Genomic DNA, 24,404 nt, shown 5'->3' with positions numbered 1-24,404 from the left:
GAGGAAAGGATGTTTGAGGACCAGGGTGGGTGAAGCATTAAGTTTAACAAGGAGCCTGGTAGAGAGAAAGCTGGAGAGAGAGGCAGGGCCAGATACCACAGGACTTCGTAGGCCATGTTCAGAATTAGGTTCTTAAAGCCAGGAGTAAGGGACGTCATTGAAAGCTTTCAGCAGGGAGATAGACTCCCAATGAATTTTTAAATGCAAACTCTTAGGCTCTATTCCAGAATATTCTGGGGGGCTGGTCTAGGACCCCAAATATGAATTCTAAAGAGGTCCCAGGGAATCTGATGTGAAGCCCGGTTTGAGAATTCCCAATATGGAATGTTAGCTGTCCACGGGTTTATCCTGAGCAGATGGTCTGTGAACTGGCCCTTAAAATAACCTTCATGGTACGAAAAGGGACACATGTTCCTCACACTGTTAACTTATCTGGCCCTATAACATCGGCTCCAGGATCAAAAGAAAAGCCAGCACATCACTCACTCTGGTGACCATTTGGCATCTGAAATGGTTGAATGGGATGGGATGGCACAGCAGACACTGTCAGCACCCTACCCATGTCCCCTGGCCCCCACTCCCCTTTCGGTGCACAGTGGCTGTCTCCCCAGCTCTGCTTCCCCTGGAGGACTAACCCGGGCTCTGGCTGCCTTGTTCGCTGCGCAGCAGGGCAGATGTGCTGGGGAATGAACATGTGCTTCCTCCCCCAGAGCCTCGCTCTGTGACCGCAGGGAACCCGTGCTTAAACAGCTCAGCTCCCACAACCCCACGGTGGAAAGACTCCGAGACGTGTGTTCTACACAGACTCCCAGGGTGTTCCCCGCAGGACAGTGCTGCTGGTGTCCCCAGTGGGACCCAGTGTGACGGGGAAGCTTCTCCTGGCTGTCTCACTTCCTCACTCCCCTGTTGATGTCTCCCCCACCTCCCAAGTAAACCGCTGGCAATCAAATCTGTGTTGCAGGGTCTGCATCTCACGGTGCAAACTATCTCTTGCTGTGCCAAAGTGCATTTTTTAAAAAAACAGTAGCCTGGCAACCAAATTTTAGTAAATTATCAGGAATGATGCAAAGAAAATATACTAAAACCTGAGCGGGAGATTCCATCCACACAAGCAATGATTATGGGAAAAGAAGTGAGAACACTATCTGCTATTATGAGAATCATGTGGATGAGTGCTCCATTCAAAGATTAACCCAGGCAAAGAAACAAGCCAGCCTCTCTTTTGCTCCTCAGGAAGAGAAGAAATACTATGAAACAAATAAGTAACCATTTCCTCTTGCAACAATGATAAAAACTAACATTTATTGGTGGCTTATTCCTTATTAGCCACTGTTCTAATAGCTTTGCATAGCTCACTAGTTCGTTCTTAAGAAACCAGGAATCAACAAATGTTACATTTACTTTTAAAATGAAAAAATGTGCTTTCAATATGTTTACACAGATTCACTCAAAGCAAAGAAGCCAGCTAACTTCTACCCCGTTCATTCTACTTTCAGTCAACCATCCTTGAACCATAAGACAGGTCTTTGTCAACAATCTTTCTTTCATTTAACGTTTGCTATGTTGCCAATCCATGATCATCTATATCTAAGACACTATGTGCCATTTTGATTGTTATGGGAACCAGTGACTGCCCGGAGAAGAAAAAATAAAAGAATCTGAAGCCAATTTCATTAGCTTTAAATTTAAAATTTAAAATGATAAGTTTAAATTTTAAAAGAGTAAATAAATACATGTGATTTTAGGTATTTTGGAAAATGTTTTCTTAGTATGCATCACGAGGTATTTAAGTTGGAATGTCATGATGTCTGTAATCATTTCTTAAAAATACTTAAGCATAAAAATAAAGTGAGAAAAATATCTTGGTCAAAAATGTTCACCTTAAAAATGTAAGGGTCACTAGGATTATACGCGCATGTTTCCTCGGACTACATATAACTAACCAAATCTCTCAGCTTACTTCTAGCCATAGATGAGTAAAGGAAAAGTAAATAAATACACAAAATAAAAATAGCAAATCTGGAAAGAGGAAGACAAGAAGAAATCGGAATAAAGTCTCTGAAATCATGAACATTCATTTACCAAAGCCTGGCACCAAAAACGAAGGCATGTCACTTGAAGAAACTTAACTTTAATACAAATAAATCTAAGTGTTAATTCACACAGAAGTCACGGCAGGTCCGAATTCACTGACTCAAAAGATGGTATATGCTAAAAATCTACATAATATAAAAATATTTAGATATGAAATGTGTGATGGGTTACTACAGAAAACTGAAAATGTCTGAGATTGTCCCCTTAATCTTGACGACATGAAGAAACAGGACCACACCCTCACAGGAGACACATCACTGGAATGGTTAGATCCACTATAGAAGTTATTCTTTTCTTACACGGATTTCAAGGTAAAAAGGATCCCAAGAAATCGTCCACATGGACCACCTCTTTCTGTGGTGAGACTGGCCCTACGGCTGGGGCCCAGATGGTTAGAGAGAGGCCTGTGAGAAGGACCTGCTGGCCCTTGGGAGTATTACGCTGATATTTTAAACAATACCTTGGCTTCTGAAATCCAAACTCTAGGTAGCCTTAACCACCTGTGAGTCAGTGAACTCTGTATCTGTAATGTGACTACGTGAATTAGTACTTCGATTTGTGTTAAAGTAAATTTTCTCAAATAATATGCCCTTGTTTTAGAGTGCTGGGTTGGGTAAATCAGTTTAGGTTACCTCAGTCAGGTTTTAAGGATAAAAACAATCATCACTGTTGTTAATAACTAAAGCAGTTACAGCTCCCTCCATCCACAGGGCAAAATCCCTTCTCTATAAGGATGTGGATACTTGAAATGCCATTACTCCAACAACACTGCTGTGCATTTAGTGTCAGATTTATTAATTCAAATGTCCACCCGGGTCAACTATAAGAATGAAGTTATAAAATGTTAAAATAAAAAAAAGAACTACGTTGCATTAGGTTTTAAAATACTCCATAAGAGAAACCCCCAAAACCTAAGCACTAGGACCATCCTCCTACTCCTCTACCTTTCTTTTAGTAGGATCCTCAGTTAATCTAAGGGCACAGACCATTTACTTAAAGATATATCAAACAAAACTCAGTTCTTTACTTAATAATCCACTGAGGTTAAAACATTCCCACTCAGCTCTACACGTGAAATCAAAACTCAATGAGTGAGCTTAGAGTGCAACTAATATCTTCAGAATTACATGACACAATGTAGATGCAAGTACTTGGCAATCAAGAGCACTAAAAAGACATAATATCCAGTCTTCACAAGGCATCTGCCTTCTTCCTTAGAAAGGATGGCTCTATATAAATATCGATCAGTTCTGTCAGAAATAGGAACTGGCATGAAGTAAAATGACTGGCATTTCCAGACTTCTAAAACCAAGTGAGTTCAACTATAAGATGAACAAGAAGAAATTTTGCCTAATCTGGATACGCTTTTATAAAACCTCTGCTTAATTTTTTTAAAGTCCAAGTACTGAGCCTCACCATCATTTCACATTAAAGCAGATGCATTTTCAATAACATAGAAGAAAACATTCGCATAGAACACAAAATATCTAAGATAGAAAACCTCTTTCAACCAGTCTAAACAACACTATGGTTATCACTTTAATTACCTGATTTCAGGAGATGAAGAGATTTCATTTGTGTCTGTCCTTTTATTTCTCGGAAACGATGGATTCGCCGGGGGCATCTCACCACTTAGGCGGTCTGGAAAAATTCGGTCTTTATTCAAATTGATTTCTGAATATGGACAGTTGGCAGCACTGAAGGATTAAAAGAAAAAGAAAAGAACATTCCCATTAGAACATACTCCTTCCAATTATAATGACAGGCTACAGAATACAAAATTTCAAAATTTAACTGAATATGTTATATATATTTATATATGTGTATGATTAAATGCAGTATGAAATATGTTAAGACATAATTTAAGTATATTCTGATAGAAAATATGTCTTCATATTAGAGTTTTAGAAGCAATCTGATGAAATCTTTGGAAGTGACCAATGGTCACTGAAGGATTCCCTCTGTATCATTTGAGGGCAGAGCCTGTGCACATCTGTGGCGACACTCAGCACAAGAGAGAAATGCTTAAGACATCATGGGAGGGTTGATGGCGGAGGTGGGCCAGAAACTGATGGATGGATGGAGCGACTCTGCTTCCTAAAGTGATCCGCCAGGCCCAGTGTCATCACATGCTGTTTAGTTTCCTTTATAACAGCTTCTGCCCTCCAAAGGAAGGAGCTCCCCCATGCGCCTATCTCCAGGTCCTGATGTACACCTGCTGTCCTAGAAGATACACATATCAACCTGTAGTTAATCCTGTCCGTATATGAAAAGAGACCAGATGCCAACTTGGATAATGACCCAGCTGGCTCACTTCCCTTCCATGGGTGATCACTGGTTGGTTTCTCAGGTCCCATTTGGGGATCATTCCTGTTATCCAAGCAAAGGAAATCTAGGTCACTAATTGTTAATTCAACATTAAGTGAGTACACTCCTGTGCCCGGGCCTCAGCTTTCCAGTCTCCAGAACATCTGGGCAACCTCTTTATCTCAGGCTCCCAAAACACAACCAACCCCTCCAACTCGCTGCCTATCTTGCCCCTCTGATTTTAGGAAGCCTCCTTAAATCTGGAAATCCTTTGGACCTGAGGTAGATTATATTAGTGTCTTACATGTTCTTTTCCTCAGTTTAGGTGATAGTGGGAATGTCGATAACCACCCAGGAAAAGTTTTAAACACTGCATGTCTCCCTCCACCAGGAGGATCTCACAAATCCTCGCAGGAGAAGGAGGGAAGAGTCTGAAAATGGGCTCAAGTGATTCTGATAATAGCCTATACAATTTATCACAGATATCTTGTAAGCAAAAATACAATCTTTATTTTCTTTAACCACATGCTATTCTATAGAGCTATGTATGCAAAAAAAAAGAAAGTAAATAACAATTGATCATGTGTTGACATAAATGTATACAATGTTAACCCAACAACAATAACACAAACAATAAGCAGTAGTAATGTTTATGGGGCAGTTACTATGTAGCCAGCACTGTGCTAAGAGCTTTGCACGCAGTATCTGCAGTATCCGAGTATCCGACTCAATCGTCACAACAAACCTGCGAGAAAGGCTTCTCGCATGACAAACGAAGGCTTAAAATGATGAGCTAACTTCAGTCTTTCATTATTCCATTCATTTGTTCAACAAGTATTTGTCAAGTATCTATTATGTGCTAATTCTCTTTCTAGGCATTGGAAACAGTAGAAGATGAAAAGACAAGATCTCTGCTCTCACAGAGCCGATATTCTAGGGAGAGATGCAATCACCCAAGTAGACAAATAAGACAACTTCACACAGCGACAACCGCCATGGAGTAGACATGAGAGAGAACGTGGGTCTACGACAGGTGGCAAGGAAGGGCCTCCCTGAGGCAGCAGCGTTGAGCAGTGCTGTCAAGGTCCAGAAGAAGCCCACTGTCAACACAGGGGAATAGCATTCTAGGGAATGGGAGCATAGAGCAAATACAGGGACAGCATGGCATGTTTGAGGCAATGACCAGCAATGCTAGAGCGCAGTGAGCCAAAGGAGACCAACCAGAAACAGGCCGGGAGGCACTGTGTAGGGCCTGGTGGGCCACAGTGGCCAGTTCCTATGTTTAGCTTAGGTTCCATCTGAAGCCACCAGAGGACCTCCAAATAAGGGCATGATATGGTTTGATTACAATTTAAAACAATCACTCAGGATGCTTTGTGGAGAGAAGATTTTGAGGGGATGGAATTGGAGCAAAAGAAGTTATGTAAGAGTGAAGATATGACGGTGACTTGGATTTATGGGGCTGAAACAGAGATAAAGAGGACAGTTATGGTATCTTCTGCAGTGCCTCCAAGGGGAGCTGTGGATGGACAGGAGACGGGAAACAGCATAAAGGAAGGATTTAAGAACGGCCTTCAGGTTTTTGGCTTGAAGAACTGGGTGGTAACAGGGATGCATTCTTTTTCTTTTCCCCCCTGAAATGAGAATGACTGGAAGGAAGTAGATTCAGGGACAATGTCAGGAATTGTGGAATGTTTATGGGACATCCAGGTAGAGACGCTGCTTGCCCACGGTCACACGGCAATGAGGTAGCTCAGTGAAGGAGTATACCATTTTATTCACCTTATTCCAAATGGGCATACCATTTCATTGCATTTTACTCGTTCAGTAATGATATGAAGGAAAATCCTCTCCAACCACCATGTCTCTTTTGAACAATAACCCTCCTGGTGCTTCATGGAATCCTTCATGGGGTATTTGTACCAATCATATTCGCGGATGCAAGTAACAAGAACCGATTCAGCCTAACTTAGCCGAAATAAACTTACTGCAAGGGCATCAGACAGCTCTGGAGGAAGGCTGGACAGTCAGGCTTGGGCAGCAAGCAAGGGAGCCCCAGCACTCTCCCCCAGAAACGGTCTGCATAGGATGGGGGTGCTGCTGGGGCTGCCACACCTGCCCCTCTTCTCAGACCCTCAGCCTCTGCGCCCCACCCAGCCACCAGTCTCACGGAGGCTGAAACGCGAAGGCTGACCTGCCTCGCATCACTCCTCCGGGGGAAGGCCCAGTCGGCAGCATCTGCCTGTCCACATCATAACCGACACTGTCCTGAGGGAGCGGAGAGGCCTTACTCCCCGCAGCTCCCTGAAGGGAGGCAGAGCCCTGCCTAACACTTACCTCGATTTCAGGCAAAACACAAATGTCCTAGGGCTGCCTCCTAATAAACATGTTTAAAACCAAATTCATCATCTTCAATGAACTCCCCCACACACACACAGAAAAAGATAAAAACACAACTAGCTCCTCCCGCTATTCTTAATTCTTTGTTTCTGACAAAGCAAATACACGAACGAAGCCTCAGATCTTAGTCATCTTTGGCTCTATTCTATTCTTTCTTCCTCCTATTATGTATTTCAATTGCAAATTTATCTACTTGCATTTTGTGACAGCAGGAAAAAAAATCTAAATATAATTTCTTGGTTTCTACAAACAGTAGGCTGCTGTTCCTAGAATACTGCAACCATCGTACGTGTCACTTATAGTTGAACACCTGGCTTACACACGATTACTGAAGAACTGACTGTCCATTTACCTTGGAGGTTTGTCAGATATGAAGAAAGTAACGAAAATGAAGAGTCCTGTCCCCAACCCACCCACCACGCCCACATGGGGAAGACTTCCGGGATCCCTGGATGGGCCAGGTCCCTAACTACAGCGGACAGTAAACAGCTCCAGATTAGAAGTCTTTAATATAAGAGCTACGAGGGCAGCGCCTTGATCCACTTGTTGAGTAAGTGAAGGAAGACGATATCTCTCTAAGACCACCATATACCAACCGGGCCAGCTCACAGAGAGGCAAGACAGCTGACCAGAAGGAGATGCGCTGTTTGTGGATTTGCCAGGGCCAGAGAGGAATTTCAATCTCTCAACCTGAAGTAGGGGAAACCATCACACCCTTCAAGCAGGATTTACAATGGGCCAAGATGTTCTACCAAGGAAGCCCCATGACGATCAGCTAATACCCTCTCTTCTTCTGAACCTCGAGGACAGTCAAATGGGCTTACACACCACCCGTTCTCACACCTACTATGGGGCAGAGAGGAAAGCCAGCTGGTTCTGGGGGCAGGAGGTGATAAAAAAAGGGGATGCCACAAAATGGAAATGGAGCGTGCCTGAGTGATGAGTAACGGCTCGCATACAGAGGGACGGGGCAAGGCCCCGACAGGAGTCAGGAAGCTGGTTCTCAATGTGCTCTGCTGCCTTCTCCACTACTTAGTAACGAGCAAGCACCACCTTGGAGTCTGAGCTTCCTCATCTGTAAAATGAGGGTGATGACAATAATCACCATGATCGGGCGCATCACTCACGCTAAGTTTAGCTTTACCTTCATTGCCTCATTTAATTCTCTCAAACCTGGGAAGTCGCTCCTACTCTAACACTTGTTTTACAGATGTGGAAACTGAAGCTTAAAAAAGGGAACTAGCTTAGTGTCACTCAGTCAGTTCTTGGTGGAATTAGATCATGAACTTGGGCTGTCTCCTCAATGTTACACTGTATCGGTAAATAGTACGTTCCAATAGCAAAGAATTTCCTTATCCTTAATCCATGACAATTAAATCTGAGAGAGCCATCTTCTAGCAAGATGCTGCTGTCACACAGCTAATATCTACTGAGCCAAGACCTAACCTCTCTTTACCAAGTCCCTCATTTTTCAGTTTATAAAGTTCGTATGCAGTTTTAAGTCAATAACTTCATAAACCCACCAGAGCTGATCAAAGTTCTCTGGAGAGACTGGGTTCCTGTTAGGCTTATAATCATCTCTAGTTTCTCATGTACAGAGTTTCTAGTGAGAAAACAGAAGTCATGTGTGTCATACCACACAACACGTGTGCATTTGGTCATGGGCACACACGTGTACACATATACACACAACTCTCTACCATCACACAATTCCTCAGAGAGCAGAGGAAGGGACTCACACAGGATTACACGGCTCTCCACCGTAAGGACTTATTACGGTGCACCCTGTTCTATTAGCAAGTTATTCCATATCGGCCCTATACACACAAATACCTGCCCACCGGGCCGTCTACAGAGGGTTTTCCCAGGAAAGACTGGTCCAGCTGATTAGGAAAGGTGGAAGGACAGTCTTGTTCACTGCTCCCTACTGCCATCTTGAAAACTCTTTTAATTGTACATACATTTATTTAAACAACTAGGTAACATCTTCAGTTTTCTAAGTGATCACATAACCATTCTCACACTCTGTCGTGACAAAAACTTAAAAAACACACGGGGCAGGCTCTCTAGGCCGATGTGCTCTGCATGAGAGCCCAGCAGTTATGAGCAGAGACTGGACTGAATCCTGGTTCTGCCCCTATCTGATGCTGGACACTTCCTGAACCACACCAAGCCTCTGTTCCCTCATCTGTAAACCGTAGATTAGAACAGTGCCTGATGCATGGAGCTGCTGGAGGATTCAGCGTGATAACACACGTCGGTCCCAAAACAGTGCCTGGAACACGGGAAGTCACCAATACACGAATACATGAAGAAGAGTAACCCCAACCCCTACTGTGTAAAAGATCATCAGCAAAAATAAGCAGCATTAAAAACTCCATAATCCACCCCATTTATGAAGGTTCTCTGCTGCTCTCAGGAAAAGCTGAGACCTCTCTCCGAGTGCTACTCTATTCATGCTATGAAAATCTCTTCACACCAGACTGGCCTTCTTAGAAGTATGGCCTCTGCTCTGTAACGCCCATCACCCAACCCCGGATCCGGCACAAAGCAGCTGCTCAATTAGTGTCTGTTCAACGGATGGATGGATGGATGTTGAATTAATATGATGTTTATAGTTTGCAGGGGTGAATTCGGTTACTAACTTTTAAAACTTTCCACAGACTTTGTAAATATCCTTTAGAGACTTTTGGAAATACTCTGAATTATTTTTTCTTTTCTGGTTTAATTTCTCCAACATTAAATCTTACATAGAAAAGATTTACTTCTGAAGACACCAGATATGAAGAATATCTACTTTTACCTAACTTTAGTTCTCCTTTAATCTCCTCCCATTCTTTGACCTCTCAGTAGGCCAACTGAATGAATCCAAAAAGGGAAACACCGTGACACCACCCATTTTAAGGCTCCTTTGCCAGAGGGAAAGAATTAAGCAACCTGGCTACCGAATATCCCTGGAGATGAGAATTACCATCTCCACATCTGACTCACTCACTGATCACTTATAATTCAGTGTTTTAAAACATCACAGTCTCAAATTTCATTGTTGAGAGGCATGCTTTATTTCTAACACTTCTTAGAGCAAATTCAACTATTGCAATTTTCAGAGAAGCTAACAACAACTGCTAGTCAAAACATGGGCTTCTGCTTATGTGTTCATAAAATTGATTATTCTTGCTAAAAGAGCAACTTTTCTTGTTATCTAAGCAAAGAATGCACGTTTTGATTTAGGCAGTTTCTCAGTAAATTAATCCAAAGAGAGTTTTCTCATTATGTTTTCCTAAACACAGCATTCTCAGCAAGGACAAAAATAAGTGCCAGTGAAATGAACCTTTCAAAGAATATCCATGTAGCAGCAGCTACTCCACAAGTCTACTAATGAAATGAAAAACAGGCTGTGCCTGCTAAGGATTAATATCCTGCCAGATAGAGAGCTTTGAGTGTTGTAAATAGAACAGCATAGTCAGGGAGATTAAGAAAAGCCAGTAGAAAGGCTGAGAAGAAGGGACGACAGGACTCGGGCTATAGCTGACACTGCTCACTAGGTCTCCAAATTGCCTTCCTCCTTCCTGAGGCTCTAGTCAACAAACTGTGCCCCAGACTTATGCACAGATCTGCCAGTTATGGCCTGTATGCGACAAGGAAATGAACACAACTTCCTTATCAGTGCATGTCTTTTAAGCCATAAGGTCTACTTCTTCCTCTCTCATTCCAGAAAAATGAGTAATTCTCTACTATGGTTCCAATGACAATGAAAGATTCTTTACTGCATTTCTCCATAAAATCTTTTATGATTCTCCCCAGGATTTCTCCCCTCTTTTAGCAAATACAACACTGTATCTCTGAAGAAATGCTCCAAAGATAATCACTGAAATTTTGTGAAATGGTTGTGGCCCAGGTGAGGGACCCTTTGGGGTCCACGGTGCACTTGGGGAAAGAAGGTCCTGCTGAGTGGCTGGTGCCATCAGGCAGGGGACAGGACTGTCACCACAGACCTTGCTGTCACAGGCTAACCACTCTGTTCAGACCTAAAACCCTTCTGGAAAGAACTATGGACATTGCTATAAGGTGGGTCTTCTTCCCAGAAGAAGAACAAAAAATTTTTTTAATTTTCAATTGTACCCAACAACATAATGTCAGTATTCATCCACTTTTAAAATTTCTTTGTTCTTTTCCCTCACAATTTGAGCACATTGCCTTTATTTCAATGAACACCTTGGGGTTGTACAATAGAAAGGCACTTGTGTCAAAGTTTCAATAGCAGTTACTATTTGTATTTTACACACACACACACACACACATATATATATATATATATAGTTTGTTTGTTTTGTTCTGTTTTTTGAGGAATATAAGCCCTGAGCTAACATCTGCCACCAACCCTCCTCTTTTTGCTGAGGAAGACTGGCCCTGAGCTAACATGTGTGCCCATCTTCCTCTACTTTATATGTGGGTCGCCTGCCACAGCATGGCTTGATAAGCGGTACGTAGGTCCACACCCAGGATCCAAACTGGTGAACCCTGGCTGCCAAAGTGGAGCACGTGAACTTAACTGCTACACCATGGGGCCAGCCCCTGTATTTTATATTTTAATTAAGTTACATACAGCTTTTATAGTTCCATTAGTACCAGAGTTCTTCAAAGGTTGGGTCTGTGACCAATTAACGAGTGGTACCTTGAGAGAGAGTGGTCAAGAGCACAGACCCTTGAGCTGGACTGGGTGCCATTCTTGCTCCCCCCTCACCTGCTGGCAGGCAACTTAGTAAACCTCAGGGCCACAGCGGCCTCATCAAAAACTGGGAGAAAATAATAGTTCTCTATTACAGGGTCGTTTTGAAGGTTATCCAATACATACAAAACAATTAGAGCGAGACCTCGCATACAGTAAATAAATGTTCAACAAATGTTAGTTACTATTGAAAAAAAACCTGCTGCTCAAAAACATTTACTGAATGAAAGAATTTATGAATATGGAATGAAAATTTAGCATGCTAATGAGTTATTTCTGGCATTCAGACTTATTAAATGTCTGAAAAATCATCCAGCTGACTTCACTCAGCAATACTGAATTACTTCTAAGATGCAGCATTCTCAACTCAGTTTAAATTAATCACATAACTTGGTTTGCAGTCAAACAATGAAAAGGATTTTTAAATGAGGATTTGCAAACAGAATAATCATCCTGTCTATGCTCAGACCTTTTACTCTGGAATATACCAAACCCCATAAAAATTTGGGAGGAATGTTGCAAAAGGAAGGTAAGCAGCATTTGAGGCTGCAGAGATGAAAGAGGAAACTATACAAAGATGAAAATAATCACACCAATTTTACAATTCCTATGAACTCTTAGAGGAAGAGGTAGCGCAATCTTCAGAGTTTTTAAAGACCTCAATTCACAACCTATGCAAACTAGATAGAGAGAGAATCATTTTTCTTACTGGCAATCCAATTAGCAGGCAGTGAGAACATATACTGACAAATTACCATCTTAATATATATACCTAAATAAGTGATGCTTTTGTTCTTTAAAAACCCCAGTTAAATCACAAGAATTTCTTACTATTTCAATAATATTTTTAAATGTCCACAAAGAACTCAAAATCAATACACCAAATTGCAAATGTATAAATTTGCTTTCTTTTTTAGGTTACTTAGGTGTAAGAGAAAAACACTTTCTTTGACCAAGGTATTCTCATGTTTGACTATTTATATTTGTGCTTTTTGTGATCTTTTCTGCTAATGTACAAGAACTCACCTCTCATTATTCAAATTGAGTTACCCAATCATAGAATAATTTACCAAACAAATACGTCGAACAGGGCCTGTCCTCTTACCATTACTAATGGTCCACCAACATGATTACTGCAGAAGACAGCTATCTATAAATCTAGTCAGGTTGCCAAGAAAAGTAGAATAGCTAGAGTAAATCTATTTTAAACTGTGAATGCGTTTTCTCCCAGGAAGATTTAACTACAGATATATTCTTCACTTTTATATGATCGCCATGGTAACTACACTTCACATGGATCTGAATTTAAAATTAGTTCACATCTTCTTAGTACACCTGGAAATCATCTTCTTCTACATACGTGTGACAGGCCACATAAGGAATTCCCAGGTGAGGGGCAGCACCACATACCTGTGAGGGCCCAGGTGTCTCGCTCGCTTAAAATGGCCAATCCCTTTACATCCTGGGGTCGAGCATCCACCGTGTTCCGAAGCTTCCATTAATTCTAATTGGCCTATTAGAAAGCAAAAGAAAGAAAGAAAGGGCAAAAAGTTAAGGCTATAAGAGTCAAATGTCTGGATCAGGATAGGTAAACAAAAGCCAATTTTCAAATCAACACATACAAATAGAAAAATAGAGCCGATAAAAATTAAAAATATCTTAAAAGTCTTTACTTGTGAAGATTTCCCCCTACGATTTTGTTCACACTATTTATCTTCATAGTGAAATGGTAAACTTGGATCGAACCCTCTTTCAAAATGTCACAAATTCCAGAGAGACCTAAATATGAATTAATGAGAAGATTCTAAACAATTTTCATCAAGTAAATAACATAATTACTGTATGAACACTCTCACACTGTGAAAACTTCGAAGAACACACCAGAACACAGAACAGTAACGCATCCCCTTTAGGGTACATGCCCTACCTTTCATACCCTCCGAGACGTTGTTCTAAGCATTCTCATATAAATCTACAATTTATATATATGTATGTACCAATTTTTTGGCTTGTTTTTTTGCCATGTAAAAGGGACAACACAGATGTGTACTATTTTGAAATAGTCTTCTTTGGTCTTTAACTTCATGTCTACTAAATCTTTCCATCTCAGAAGTAATATTCTTTATGACTGTTGCACAGTATCTGTGGTACGAGTACAACGTCATTATTTAACCAGTATTTGTTTCCAAGGTTTACTAGTTTAAATATACTGTAACAAATATTAACTTGGTGCATTTCTGTGCCCTTATTCAGTCTGCATGGGGCATCCAGAAGTGAAGCCACGAGATGGGGAAGGCATACTACATTTTTTTAGAAACCTGACAATAATTTATTGTATTTCCTACATTTTTTTCTACAATGTATTTATTCCTCCAAAATTGCGATTGGGTATCTCAAGTTCTCAGTGTACCTTTTTAACTGAGATTTTTATTCAGTTAACTGTAGATTCACATGCAGTTGTAAATAATAATACAGAGGGAGAGCCCTTGTATGCTTTGCCAGCTTCTCCCCCAAATATATTTTGCAAAACTACAGTATAAAATAAAATATTTTGCAAAACTATAGTATAAAATCACCAAAAAATATTTTGCAAAACTAAAGTAGAAAATCACTATTACGATATTGACATTGATACATTACATTTTGATAGTCTGACAAATTGTCTTCCAAAAATTCAGTACTAATTTTAAAAGGTGATGATCACTTCTAAATAAAAGAATGTTTATGTATTCTTTTTCAGACAAATTTTTTCCTTTTTATATATTTTTGACCTCCAGTTAATTAAAAATGTAGTAAAAGGAATCAGGATTACATAGAGGAGAAATATACAGTAGAGAGAGAAGTAGAACAAGAAGAGTAGTGAAAAGAAAATATTAAGCATGCTACACAAGATGGAAACGCGTATCCAAGTTATCCTTGTGTCTCTTACTCAAAGGAGGCTGAAGAGGATGCCCGGTCTTTGAACACCAGCCCACGGGGTGAATATCAGGAGAATCTGCATCTATCCAGTAATCATAGCAACTATTCCAGCCATCAAAGTGAACCTGGATAACAAAAGGAAATTCACAGGATAATTCACGCCACAGACATTCTTATAGCAAAAGTTCTGCCCAAAGTAACCATTTGCATTCTCTTCTATCTTATATGGTAGATTTAATACCAAATAAGCTGTTTCAACTATTGAAGTCACTTCATTCACAGTAGGAGAAAAGGCACTTTTGAACTACCTACAACATATTATCTAACCATCAGTAAATGTCTTGCCAAAGGTAATTTTTGGGCAATACCTCTACAGATATGTTACATATATCTCCCAATACTACAAGCAATTTGAGTACCTAACATTCTCATATGAGCAACACCAAACACCCAATAAATATTACTGAAGTAATGAATAACTCAGGGAAGGCAGGGAGGATGGGAAGGGAGAATGGAGTGACAGGAGGACCTTTCACATAAATGTCAAGTCTCCTAGAAGCATGCTAAATAAAGACTTTTAAAAAAATTAAATGCCCTACCACAAATATACTCAGTTTACAAAGTACTCCTCCATCAAATGCATTTTAAAATATTTTTTTCTCATAAATGATATCCCTCAAAGAGGTTTCACAGAGTGATAAGTGCTACCATCCTTATTGGCCACCGTGTAAAAGGCAGTTGATCTTTTAGGCACGTTCACTGAGGATCAGCCACGTATCTTTTAAATATTACATATTTTTTATCTTTTAGAATGAAAGGATATACTAAAATGCTATGTATATTATTTTAAATCAAGTTTGCCGGCTAGACTTCCTTTTTAAAGTCTATGCATCTCTCACTCCTAAGAAGTCAACAGATGCCAGATGGATAAAATATTCAAACGTTAAAAACTGAACAACAGGGGCTGGCCCAGTGGCGTAGTGGTTAAGTTCACGTGCTCTGCTTCAGCAGCCCAGGGTTCACAGGTTTGGATCCTGGGGGCAGACCTACGTGCTGTTCATCAAGCTATGCTGTGGCAGCGTCCCACACACCAAACGGAGGAAGACTGGCACAGATGTTAGCTCAGAACAATCCTCCTCAAGGAAAAAGAGGAAGACTGGCAACAGGTGTTAGCTCAGGGCCAATCTTCCTTGCAAAAAAACACAAAAAACAAAAACTGAACAATAAAAGCTCTAAAAGAATGCTTGAGTGAATGTATTTATAACTTGAGAGTTGGACAGTCTTTGTAAGTAAGACATCAAACTCAAAAGCCATAAAGAAAAGACTGCTCAATTTGACTACACCAAAATTCAAATCTTCAGAATGGCATATATGACTGCAAGCAAGATGGAACACTCACAAGAAACCCGAAAAACACATTTGTTACACATCACAATGCACTCTGTTCCTTAACTCATAAAAGCATAATATAGCAATATAAAAAGGTGAAAAATCCAATAGAAATATGGAAAACAGATACAAATAGCTCATAAACAAGAAAACAAATATAAATAGTTAGTAAACATATGAAAAGACAATTTCACTTATAACAAAAAAACACAAATTAAAACCACAAGATGCAATTCCTCGACTTTCAACCTGCCAAAAATGCTCCATTCAGGTGATTCCTAGAGCTGGTGAGTCTGAGAATAAATGAATGGTCTCATAGACCATTGATAGGAGTATTAATAGGTGAGATATTTCTGGAGAGTTACTTGGCAATAATAATCAAGACTTTAAATGCATCACCTTTGACCTGATAATCTCAATAACTTGACTCATTGTAGCAGAAAACAACCAGAGAGTCCACCATCAGAAGACTGGTTAAATAAATTATGGTGTATTTATACGATCGAATAATACAAAGTTGTTAAAGTACATGTATACGGGTTCAAAATAATTTGCAATAAATCCATTTTCTCAAGCTTAGAATTCAATTAATCCTAAAATCAAAACTCATAGAATTCCACACCGGGAAGAAATCATGGATACTATGTTAAAAAGGATAACACCACAGCTAGTTAGGAGGGATACCAAGCCTAAAATTCAAGGATCCCAAGTAAAATGCATCATTCACAGATACTGAATATAAAAGCAGCACTTAAAGTTGTTTAACTCAAAACAACACTTCTTTCCTCTGACCAAACATAATGTTCAATCAATCTTGAGAATGATATTCGTGATAATTTTCTGAAAATATCAATGCTACCAATAAAGGAGCCGCCATAATTTAGAGTGTTATAGTAAGTTTAAAACATTTCTGATGATCAACTAACCATCAAGTGATTACTCTATTTTACCAGGAATATGAAACTCTAATGTTTTCCAATCTTGCTATTCCTAGCTTCAATTTCTTCTACACCGGAATCAATATTCAGATAACTCATGCTCTCATCTGTTGTAAATAAACTACTAAGTTTTACAAGATTCAGCTGTATTCCCATAGCAAACAAACTCAGTCTTAACAAGTAAATGGTTCGCCACCCTGGATACACACCAGAATTACTGGTGAATACTGAAAAAGAGCGGGGAGGGGAGGGGTGAGCCCACTCCAGGAGGCTCTGAACCCATAAGGGCGTGGGTGCTGTGCACACACATGCTGTTCACTGGACTGAGCAACTCTTGTGTGCGCTCAGAGTTGAGACCCATTGACACTAAAGAGGACATCATTCCTACAGCGATAGTCTCTGAAAATCTTGATGTTATCATAAATAAAAGGTTCCTTTTTAATTTTCCTCACATATACTATTAAGAATGTTTACATTGGAGCTACTAAATCTGGTGATACCAGACCCTTTCCTAGTTTTCATCAAAACTTTCGTTTCGGTTTGGCAATGAAAAGTCACCTTTCTAGGAATAACATACCTTAGCGTAGATAAAGGTAACACCTCCTACAAACTAGGTTGGCAGGCAATCTGGAGGATTTTAGTAGTTTAAGGGTTAAATTTCAGAGATAAAATTTAGTTTAGATAATTATGAACAGCAGTAACAATAAAATTCTCTGATAAGTAGCAAATATACTTAGAAACTATTATCTGAAATTATGCCAAAATTAATAATATATGCAAAAATTAATATTAACCCTAATAGTCTCACTCTGAAAGCCCAGATGAAACAATTTTATTAAGCTTGTATAGTTCTTTCAACTTTTGTAACTTTTACTAATTCAGTCTCTGGTACATGAAGAAGTTTAAAACAAACGAAAAATCAGAAACTCCATTAATGTTAACTGATAGTCTCACTCTTGCTGGGTATTATTTTGAAACAAAATCAAATGCCTCACAAAGAGCAGCAAGAGAAGAAGACATATAAACACACACAACATGAAATATTTAAACATTTTACAAACACAAAAAAGAAATACAAAATATTTATAACAGGAATGTTCCACTATAAATACAATTACATATAAAAGCAACTCGGCAATGATGCTGAATTTAATTAAAACTCTAAAGAAAACAGACGATTACAGATCAAAGTGCAGTACGGATGAAGTAACTTGCACATATTTAAAATTATAGTTTAGGAAATTGGATACTTTCCTCACCTAGAAGTATAATTTGGACCCTTTATAAAAACTTAATACACATTATTAATAATTTCAAGATTGAGACATAGTATTTTTAGAAAGCACACTATTTCTTTAAAAAAAGTGATTTGGATGGATTTTCTGTTCATGTGAAAGGTAACTCAGTAAAACACATTTTAGACCCAGGTGCTTATTTCTGCTCTCTTCTGAAATTAAAGTTATGTTTGAAAAGATATAAACTCAAAAGGACAAATGGAGAGGGAAAGTAGGTGATAGGTGAGAAGTGACAACGATGTGTGTAGAGGGCAAAATTCGGGGAAGGAGTTGGGATCTACTGGAGAGAGTTGGGTGGGTTGCAATCCAGATGCCTAGAGAAGGAGTGAGGGACCAGCGTGAAATGGTTCACTGTGCAGAACCAAGAAGGGCTCAATCTGGAGGCAGGAGGTGAGGAGGTCAGAAAAATGGTAGCGTTGACTCAAAGTCTGAATGTGGAGTGGTAAGGCCCCTCGGCCGACTCCCTCATCCACCCACCAAAGTAACTGCACCTTCAACAACCTTGCAAAAGTCTAGAGGTTTATGTTCTAAATCATACAATCACGGAAGCTCTGCCGTCCAGGACAAAAGCAACGTGGTGATGGACTGGACAGAAAGCACAGGGACTAAGTGAGGGTGTGCATCCTCTAACGTGGTCCTTCTCCCGGTCCCGCACAGCGGCCACCAGGTTCGCCCGGCCCCCCGCAGGAACTTGCAGAAATTGAAAGGCTCAGAGAAAGGACCCAGATGCTGGCAAATGGGGATCCCCCTGTGAAAAGCCGGCTCTTTGCTTTCTTATCTCACAGTGAAGCCCACCAGTCAGTAAGTCCCACCCACGCACAAAAGCAGGTAATTTTGAGCACCTTTTTGTTAATGTGAATAGCCAGCCAAGGACCTGACATTTGCGGACAGCCTCTAATATGAAAGCAGAGGCCAAACTAATTAACTGAGCGGGAAATTTAGAGGAAACAAGCAGAGAACAGAACAAGAACTGTCACCAGTATCCTCAGATAAGAAACATCATTGCTCTGGGAAATAAAAAGAGGATGTCATTTAAAAAGGGGGAAGGGGAGAAGACTAGAAAATAAGAAAAAACTCTTGAAAATTAAAAAATCATACTTGTAATTAAAAACGCAATATAAGGTTTGGAAAATAGAGTTGCTATCTCTAAGCAAGTAGAATAAAAAAAAAACCAGAGAAGCACAACAAGAAAGAAAATAGAGGAAAATCAGAGAGTCAATCCAAGAGGTTTAATACCAGAGTAACAACACTTCCAGAAAAGAGCAGAGAGGAGGAAGTCATCACAGCAATAACATAAGGACATTTCTAAAAGTTGAAGGACATGAAACTCCAGAGTGAAAGGGCTTGAGTACCCTGTAGAGAGATGAAAAAAGACCCTCTCACCAAGACGCCATCACACACATCAGAACCTCAGTGATAGAGAGCCGGTCCCGAGAGCTTCCAGAGAGAAGAGGCACATCCCCCAGACTGAAGGAATCCGAATGGCCTCAGATGTCTAAAAACCAACATCCGGTGTGAGAAGATAGCAGAGGAACGCTTTTAACTTGGGAGGATGTACGGTGATGGGTGGCAATTAGACTTTTGGTGGTGAACACGACGTAGTCTATACAGAGTCAAAATATAATGATGTACACCTGAAATTTATATAATGTTATAAACCAATGTGCCCTCAATAAAGATAACTAGCATTTAAAAAAATTTCCTAATGGGAAATGGTTCTCACCTAGTCACAGTGTGAATCAAATGAAAGATGAGTACAGGGACATTTTCAGACATATAAGGAGTCAAAAAATATGCTTCTCATACACTCTTTCTTAGTTACAAAAAGACGGGTTTCAGCAAGGGAAGAGTACACTAAGAAAACCTAAGTATGCGATTCAGGAAAAATGAAATATGACATAGGCTGCCAGCAAAGGGAAGTCTCGGGATGAAAGGGCTGTACCAGACTTAGAGGATAACCACTCGGATTAGAGTAGGTGGCGGTGAAGCTGTGGGAAAACGAGTTCAGGGAAAAAAAAAAGATCCAGACAAGGCTTAAAAATACACTTGAGCTTTTGATGGAAAGACACGTCAGATTTATTGGAGCATTTGTAAAAATCCAACAGTAAGAACAAAATTTAAAAAGCAAAATGCAAAGAAATTACTGACTCCAGGAAAAACAAAATGTCATTTAAAAAAAGATGAGTTTGTTCAGCAGGGAACAAGGTTCACTTCCTCATGATAAAATGAACATGGAAGGGCAAGAAAAAAAGAAAAGCAATGTGAACTAACTCCTGAAAGGCTATGGGGAAGGAAAGAATGCGGGAGGCCTAGATCCTGAACTATCGTAACAGGAAGGACGAAATAAACCATATCGAAAAGGGATGGATTGAGAAATAGCAGAATACAGCTATTGTTTTAGAAAATCAGAGAGAAAATGTCATAAGCAACAGCTAAAAAGTTGAGTGTTCTTGCCTTTGGAAGCTAGAGCTGGGAAAGGGGTGGGACGGGGCAGGACTGTATTACCTTCCAGCTGTCACCAAAAACTGAAGACGAGAGGAAAAACTTTCTAGTCGTTTTTCGTCAACAGCATGTAATGAAATACATGAAAGTTTTAAAATTTTTAAGTGTAATAACTCAAGGTGTGACACATTATATATTATGTAATTTAAAAAGTTTTTATTTAACTTAAAAGTTGATTTAATGCCTGAGAAACTTAAAATATTAAGATACTCTAATGATAGTCAGTACTTTCTCTCTCTATTCCTTCCTAAAAAAGAAAAATAAGCATTCTTGCTACATCATCTCCCACATTATTAGAAAACTCCTACTGTTGAAAGCTTCCTATAGTCTTAGAAGTCTCTGATGAATCCTGAAACAGAGTCATTGCCCACTTACCAACCTTTTGAGGACTTCAGAAACACACAGATCTGTGCTCAGTGGTTCACCTTGAGCTATGAAATTCATTCCAGTCATTATAAAAGGATGATGCTCAACTATTCACCTCCTAGCCAGCTCTTTTTTCGGTGTTAAAGACTGACCAGGATGTTGTACTAGAAAGAGCATTCAGCCAGAAGCCAAAAGAGCTGGATTCTAGTCTAAACTTTTCCCATTAACTAACTAACCATCCACCTTCAGAGTATTTGACCCTTCTGGGCCAAAATTTTCTGACATGTAAAATCGGAGAGTTAATCTAATTTTTTTTTTTATTACAAAAGTACTATGTGTTCCTGAAAACAGATAATTAAAAAGAAAAACTCAATCATGTTATAATCCCAGCAGAGAAACACTGTCATCGTTTTGGTATGCTTCTTTCCATAAGTGTTTATGCATATACTCTTTTAAAAAACAATACTAGACATCATACAGAATATTAAACCTGAATTTTTCACTTGCCAATAATATTCTCCTAAAATATTTAACATCACATGGGTATACAGTAATGTATTCCACCTGCCTCCCACTGTGGTTGTTCCCAAGGTTGAATACTAGAAACAGCAGGCTGTCCTCTGCTTGCGGGTTTTGTCTTTACACATTCCCTTCGGTTATTCCCTTAACATAAATTCCTAGGACTGAAATTCCTGAATTCAAGGGTAAACAACATTCTAAGACTTTGATGCCTATTGTCAAGCTGCCCTCCAGAAACACTGAGATACTTACACTCGTACCAGCTGTAGAGGACGGTAAGCTGTTCACGCTCCCAAACCAAAACACATATATTTTTTCAATTCTGACCAACTGGACTTATAAAAATAATATATTGCTTAATTCTACATTTCTTTGATTACTAGTCTAGATTTCTGAAACAAATACTTCTAGTCCTAAAATACTGATTGCTTTATGACTTATATTATTATTAAGGACAATGAATAAGAAAATACACTTAATAAGGGTTTAACACAGGCCTTCCATTTTCTATAAAATTTTCCAAAATGTTATATGATTATATAATCTTAAAAATAGTAAACTAGATATTAAAACTTCTATTTTATAGAAATACCACATTTGTACAGGTTTTACACGTTATTTGATAATTTATTTTCTCATATATTATCTCGAGATAGGTAAGGATGTGATTTATTATTTTTAAAAAAAAGAGCATAAACTTAGATTCCAACAGTTCAGGACTGTGACTTAGTTCTGTGACTGCCCATAATTAACAAGTAATTCACTTAGTCTTTCTGAGCCTCAGCCTCATTGATAAAACAGTGATGATAACATCAATCTCCCACGTTATCACCACAAATGTCAAATAATGGGAGAACTCTGTTACCCTGTAGAACACCATGTAAATCTGATGTCCTGCTGTTATTATAACTATTATTATACCTAATAGAAATTCTAGACAATCCTATGAAGTAAGCAGAATGCATACTGTTCTGGTTTGAGAGTGAGGTTAATGCTGAAGCCAGAAACAGAAACAAGAACTTCTGGCGCCTCACCTGGAACTTCTACTAGATTTCACTTCCTCATGCTTGGACGTAACAAACTGAACCCAGCCTCCCGGGCGTTTGCTTATCTTATGAGAGGGACTTGACTTTTATTAATCCAACTCTAATTAAAATCTGATTTTATTTACAAAATTATTTCTCTTTACTTGTCCTAGATTAAAAGGCAGAATATTCTTCTGAAAAGTCTACATCTAACAAAACCCTATAAAAAAACATTAAAGTTCAATTTTTTAAACAAGAGCATACCACTGGAGAATGAGGTATCATATTCAGAAGAAATTTCTTTATTATCTACGTAAGAAGTTTTCTCTTTAATTATGACTGACTTTTAACATTTTGAGTTTGGGCAAAGAAAGCAGACACAACATATTAAAAGTCAATCATAATTAAAGAGAAAATTTCTCGTGCAGGTCAGAGAAAAGGAAGAAACCGGAGATAAGGTGACTTACAAAGATGCACAGCCACCTAATTTGCACATTCTTATGGTTTACTAATTTAATTCTAACACTTCACAAATTAACATCTGCTAAAGTTTCCATGCAAGATGTCTCGTAAGAAAAGACAAAACAAGACCAGAACAGAGAACACTCACTTTTATTCGGTGGTCATCCGTGTCTGCAACTGTCGTTACTCTAACAAACATGGGATTTCTTTTGTCTATGACCTCAAGCTTCATTTTTTTCTGGAATCCATGTGGAGGTTTCTGTCATAACAGAAAATTTCACACCATGAGATTTGGAGGAACAGAAGGTGGGCTCTGTGTCACAAAGACAGAATAAGAAGAAAAAGATGAGCTATTCAGAGAACCAGCCTTTCAAACTCTCAACCTCCAGGAGCGGCTTTAGACCTCACCCTCCTTATCAAAAACCACAATCCCAAGTCCCATGGCCAAGCCACAGGCAAGAGAAACAGCCTGAGCACCTGCCGTAGGAGCAAACAGAACGCAACAGACCTTACAATGAAATTCAAAATATCCTCGTTATTGGATTAGCCATAGGGAAGGCAAGACGTTTTTCTCATTAGTTAGAAGGAGGTGTCTTGGCAAAAATCAACAAGCGTGAAAATTATTTTTAAAGAGAGAGGAGAACAACATTGAAGTGGCAGACGAGACACAGAGATCAGAAGTGATAAATGACATCAAAAAGCAGACGTCTTTTATAAAAGAAAATTAGCAATCAAAACATGCAAGATGGACTGGCTCTGTGAGAAGGAAAGAGAAAGGAGGACCCTCTCCCCCCACACCTCAGAACCCAGCAGAAACCCATAAACCTCCGAAAAAGTCACAGGCAGTAGACAGCAGGGGGCTGTTTGGTATGTTAGGCAAATTTCTCACATTTTCTCAACTTTACATCCCTCTTCTGTAAAATGGGTGTAATAGAATTGTTGCTCTGAATATTAAGGGTGAAATTTATGTAACAGGTACAAAACAATGAATGCAAGGCACCAGAGGCCAAACTAGAACAATCTCAGTCTTCTCTCTGATATCAATGTGACACTAGGTGTGCAGATGGGTCTCTGTGTAATTTTATCCAGTTCAAAGCAAAGTGTAACACAGCTCTTCTTGGACTAGCCTAAATGAAAGTTAGAGTCACACAAAAATTCATAAATATCGTATAACCCTAAACATTATTTATTTTTAAATCCTGAATTTACTATCAGATGGAATCATATACATCCTTTCATCTGGCTTCTCTTCGTGTAATATACTTTTTCTCTCAAAAGTTTTTGATGTTCTTTTCTTCTATATTTGGGCACATATCTACTCACTAATTCTTTCATTAAAAATTCTGGCAATTTATACACAAAAGGATCATTTAAAGAAAAACGTTTATGACAGACTAATTATGCCACATTAAAAGATTTTTAAAAAAATATTTAATATATCTTTCTTTCCCTTTAAACT

General features: G+C 39.2%; 1 protein-coding gene across 19 annotated transcripts in view; it reads right to left on the bottom strand.

The window, feature by feature from the left end:
* L3MBTL3 (L3MBTL histone methyl-lysine binding protein 3) overlaps nt 1-24,404 on the bottom strand; it is a 112,433-nt gene that overhangs the window by 26,509 nt on the left and 61,520 nt on the right. For all 19 annotated transcript variants that reach the window (XM_070557061.1, XM_070557050.1, XM_070557041.1 and 16 more), the window contains 4 exons: nt 23,094-23,204; nt 14,460-14,574; nt 12,941-13,043; nt 3,642-3,791 (listed from right to left, as the gene is read on the bottom strand). In XM_070557061.1, the coding sequence (XP_070413162.1) occupies nt 3,642-3,791; nt 12,941-13,043; nt 14,460-14,574; nt 23,094-23,204 (479 nt within the window). The remainder of the gene's footprint in view (nt 1-3,641; nt 3,792-12,940; nt 13,044-14,459; nt 14,575-23,093; nt 23,205-24,404) is intronic.

Source organism: Equus przewalskii, chromosome 9 (assembly GCF_037783145.1).
Source record: "Equus przewalskii isolate Varuska chromosome 9, EquPr2, whole genome shotgun sequence".
NCBI lineage: Eukaryota > Metazoa > Chordata > Mammalia > Perissodactyla > Equidae > Equus > Equus przewalskii.
Note: the sequence above shows the minus strand (reverse complement) of the source record. Positions and strands in the feature narration are given on the sequence as shown.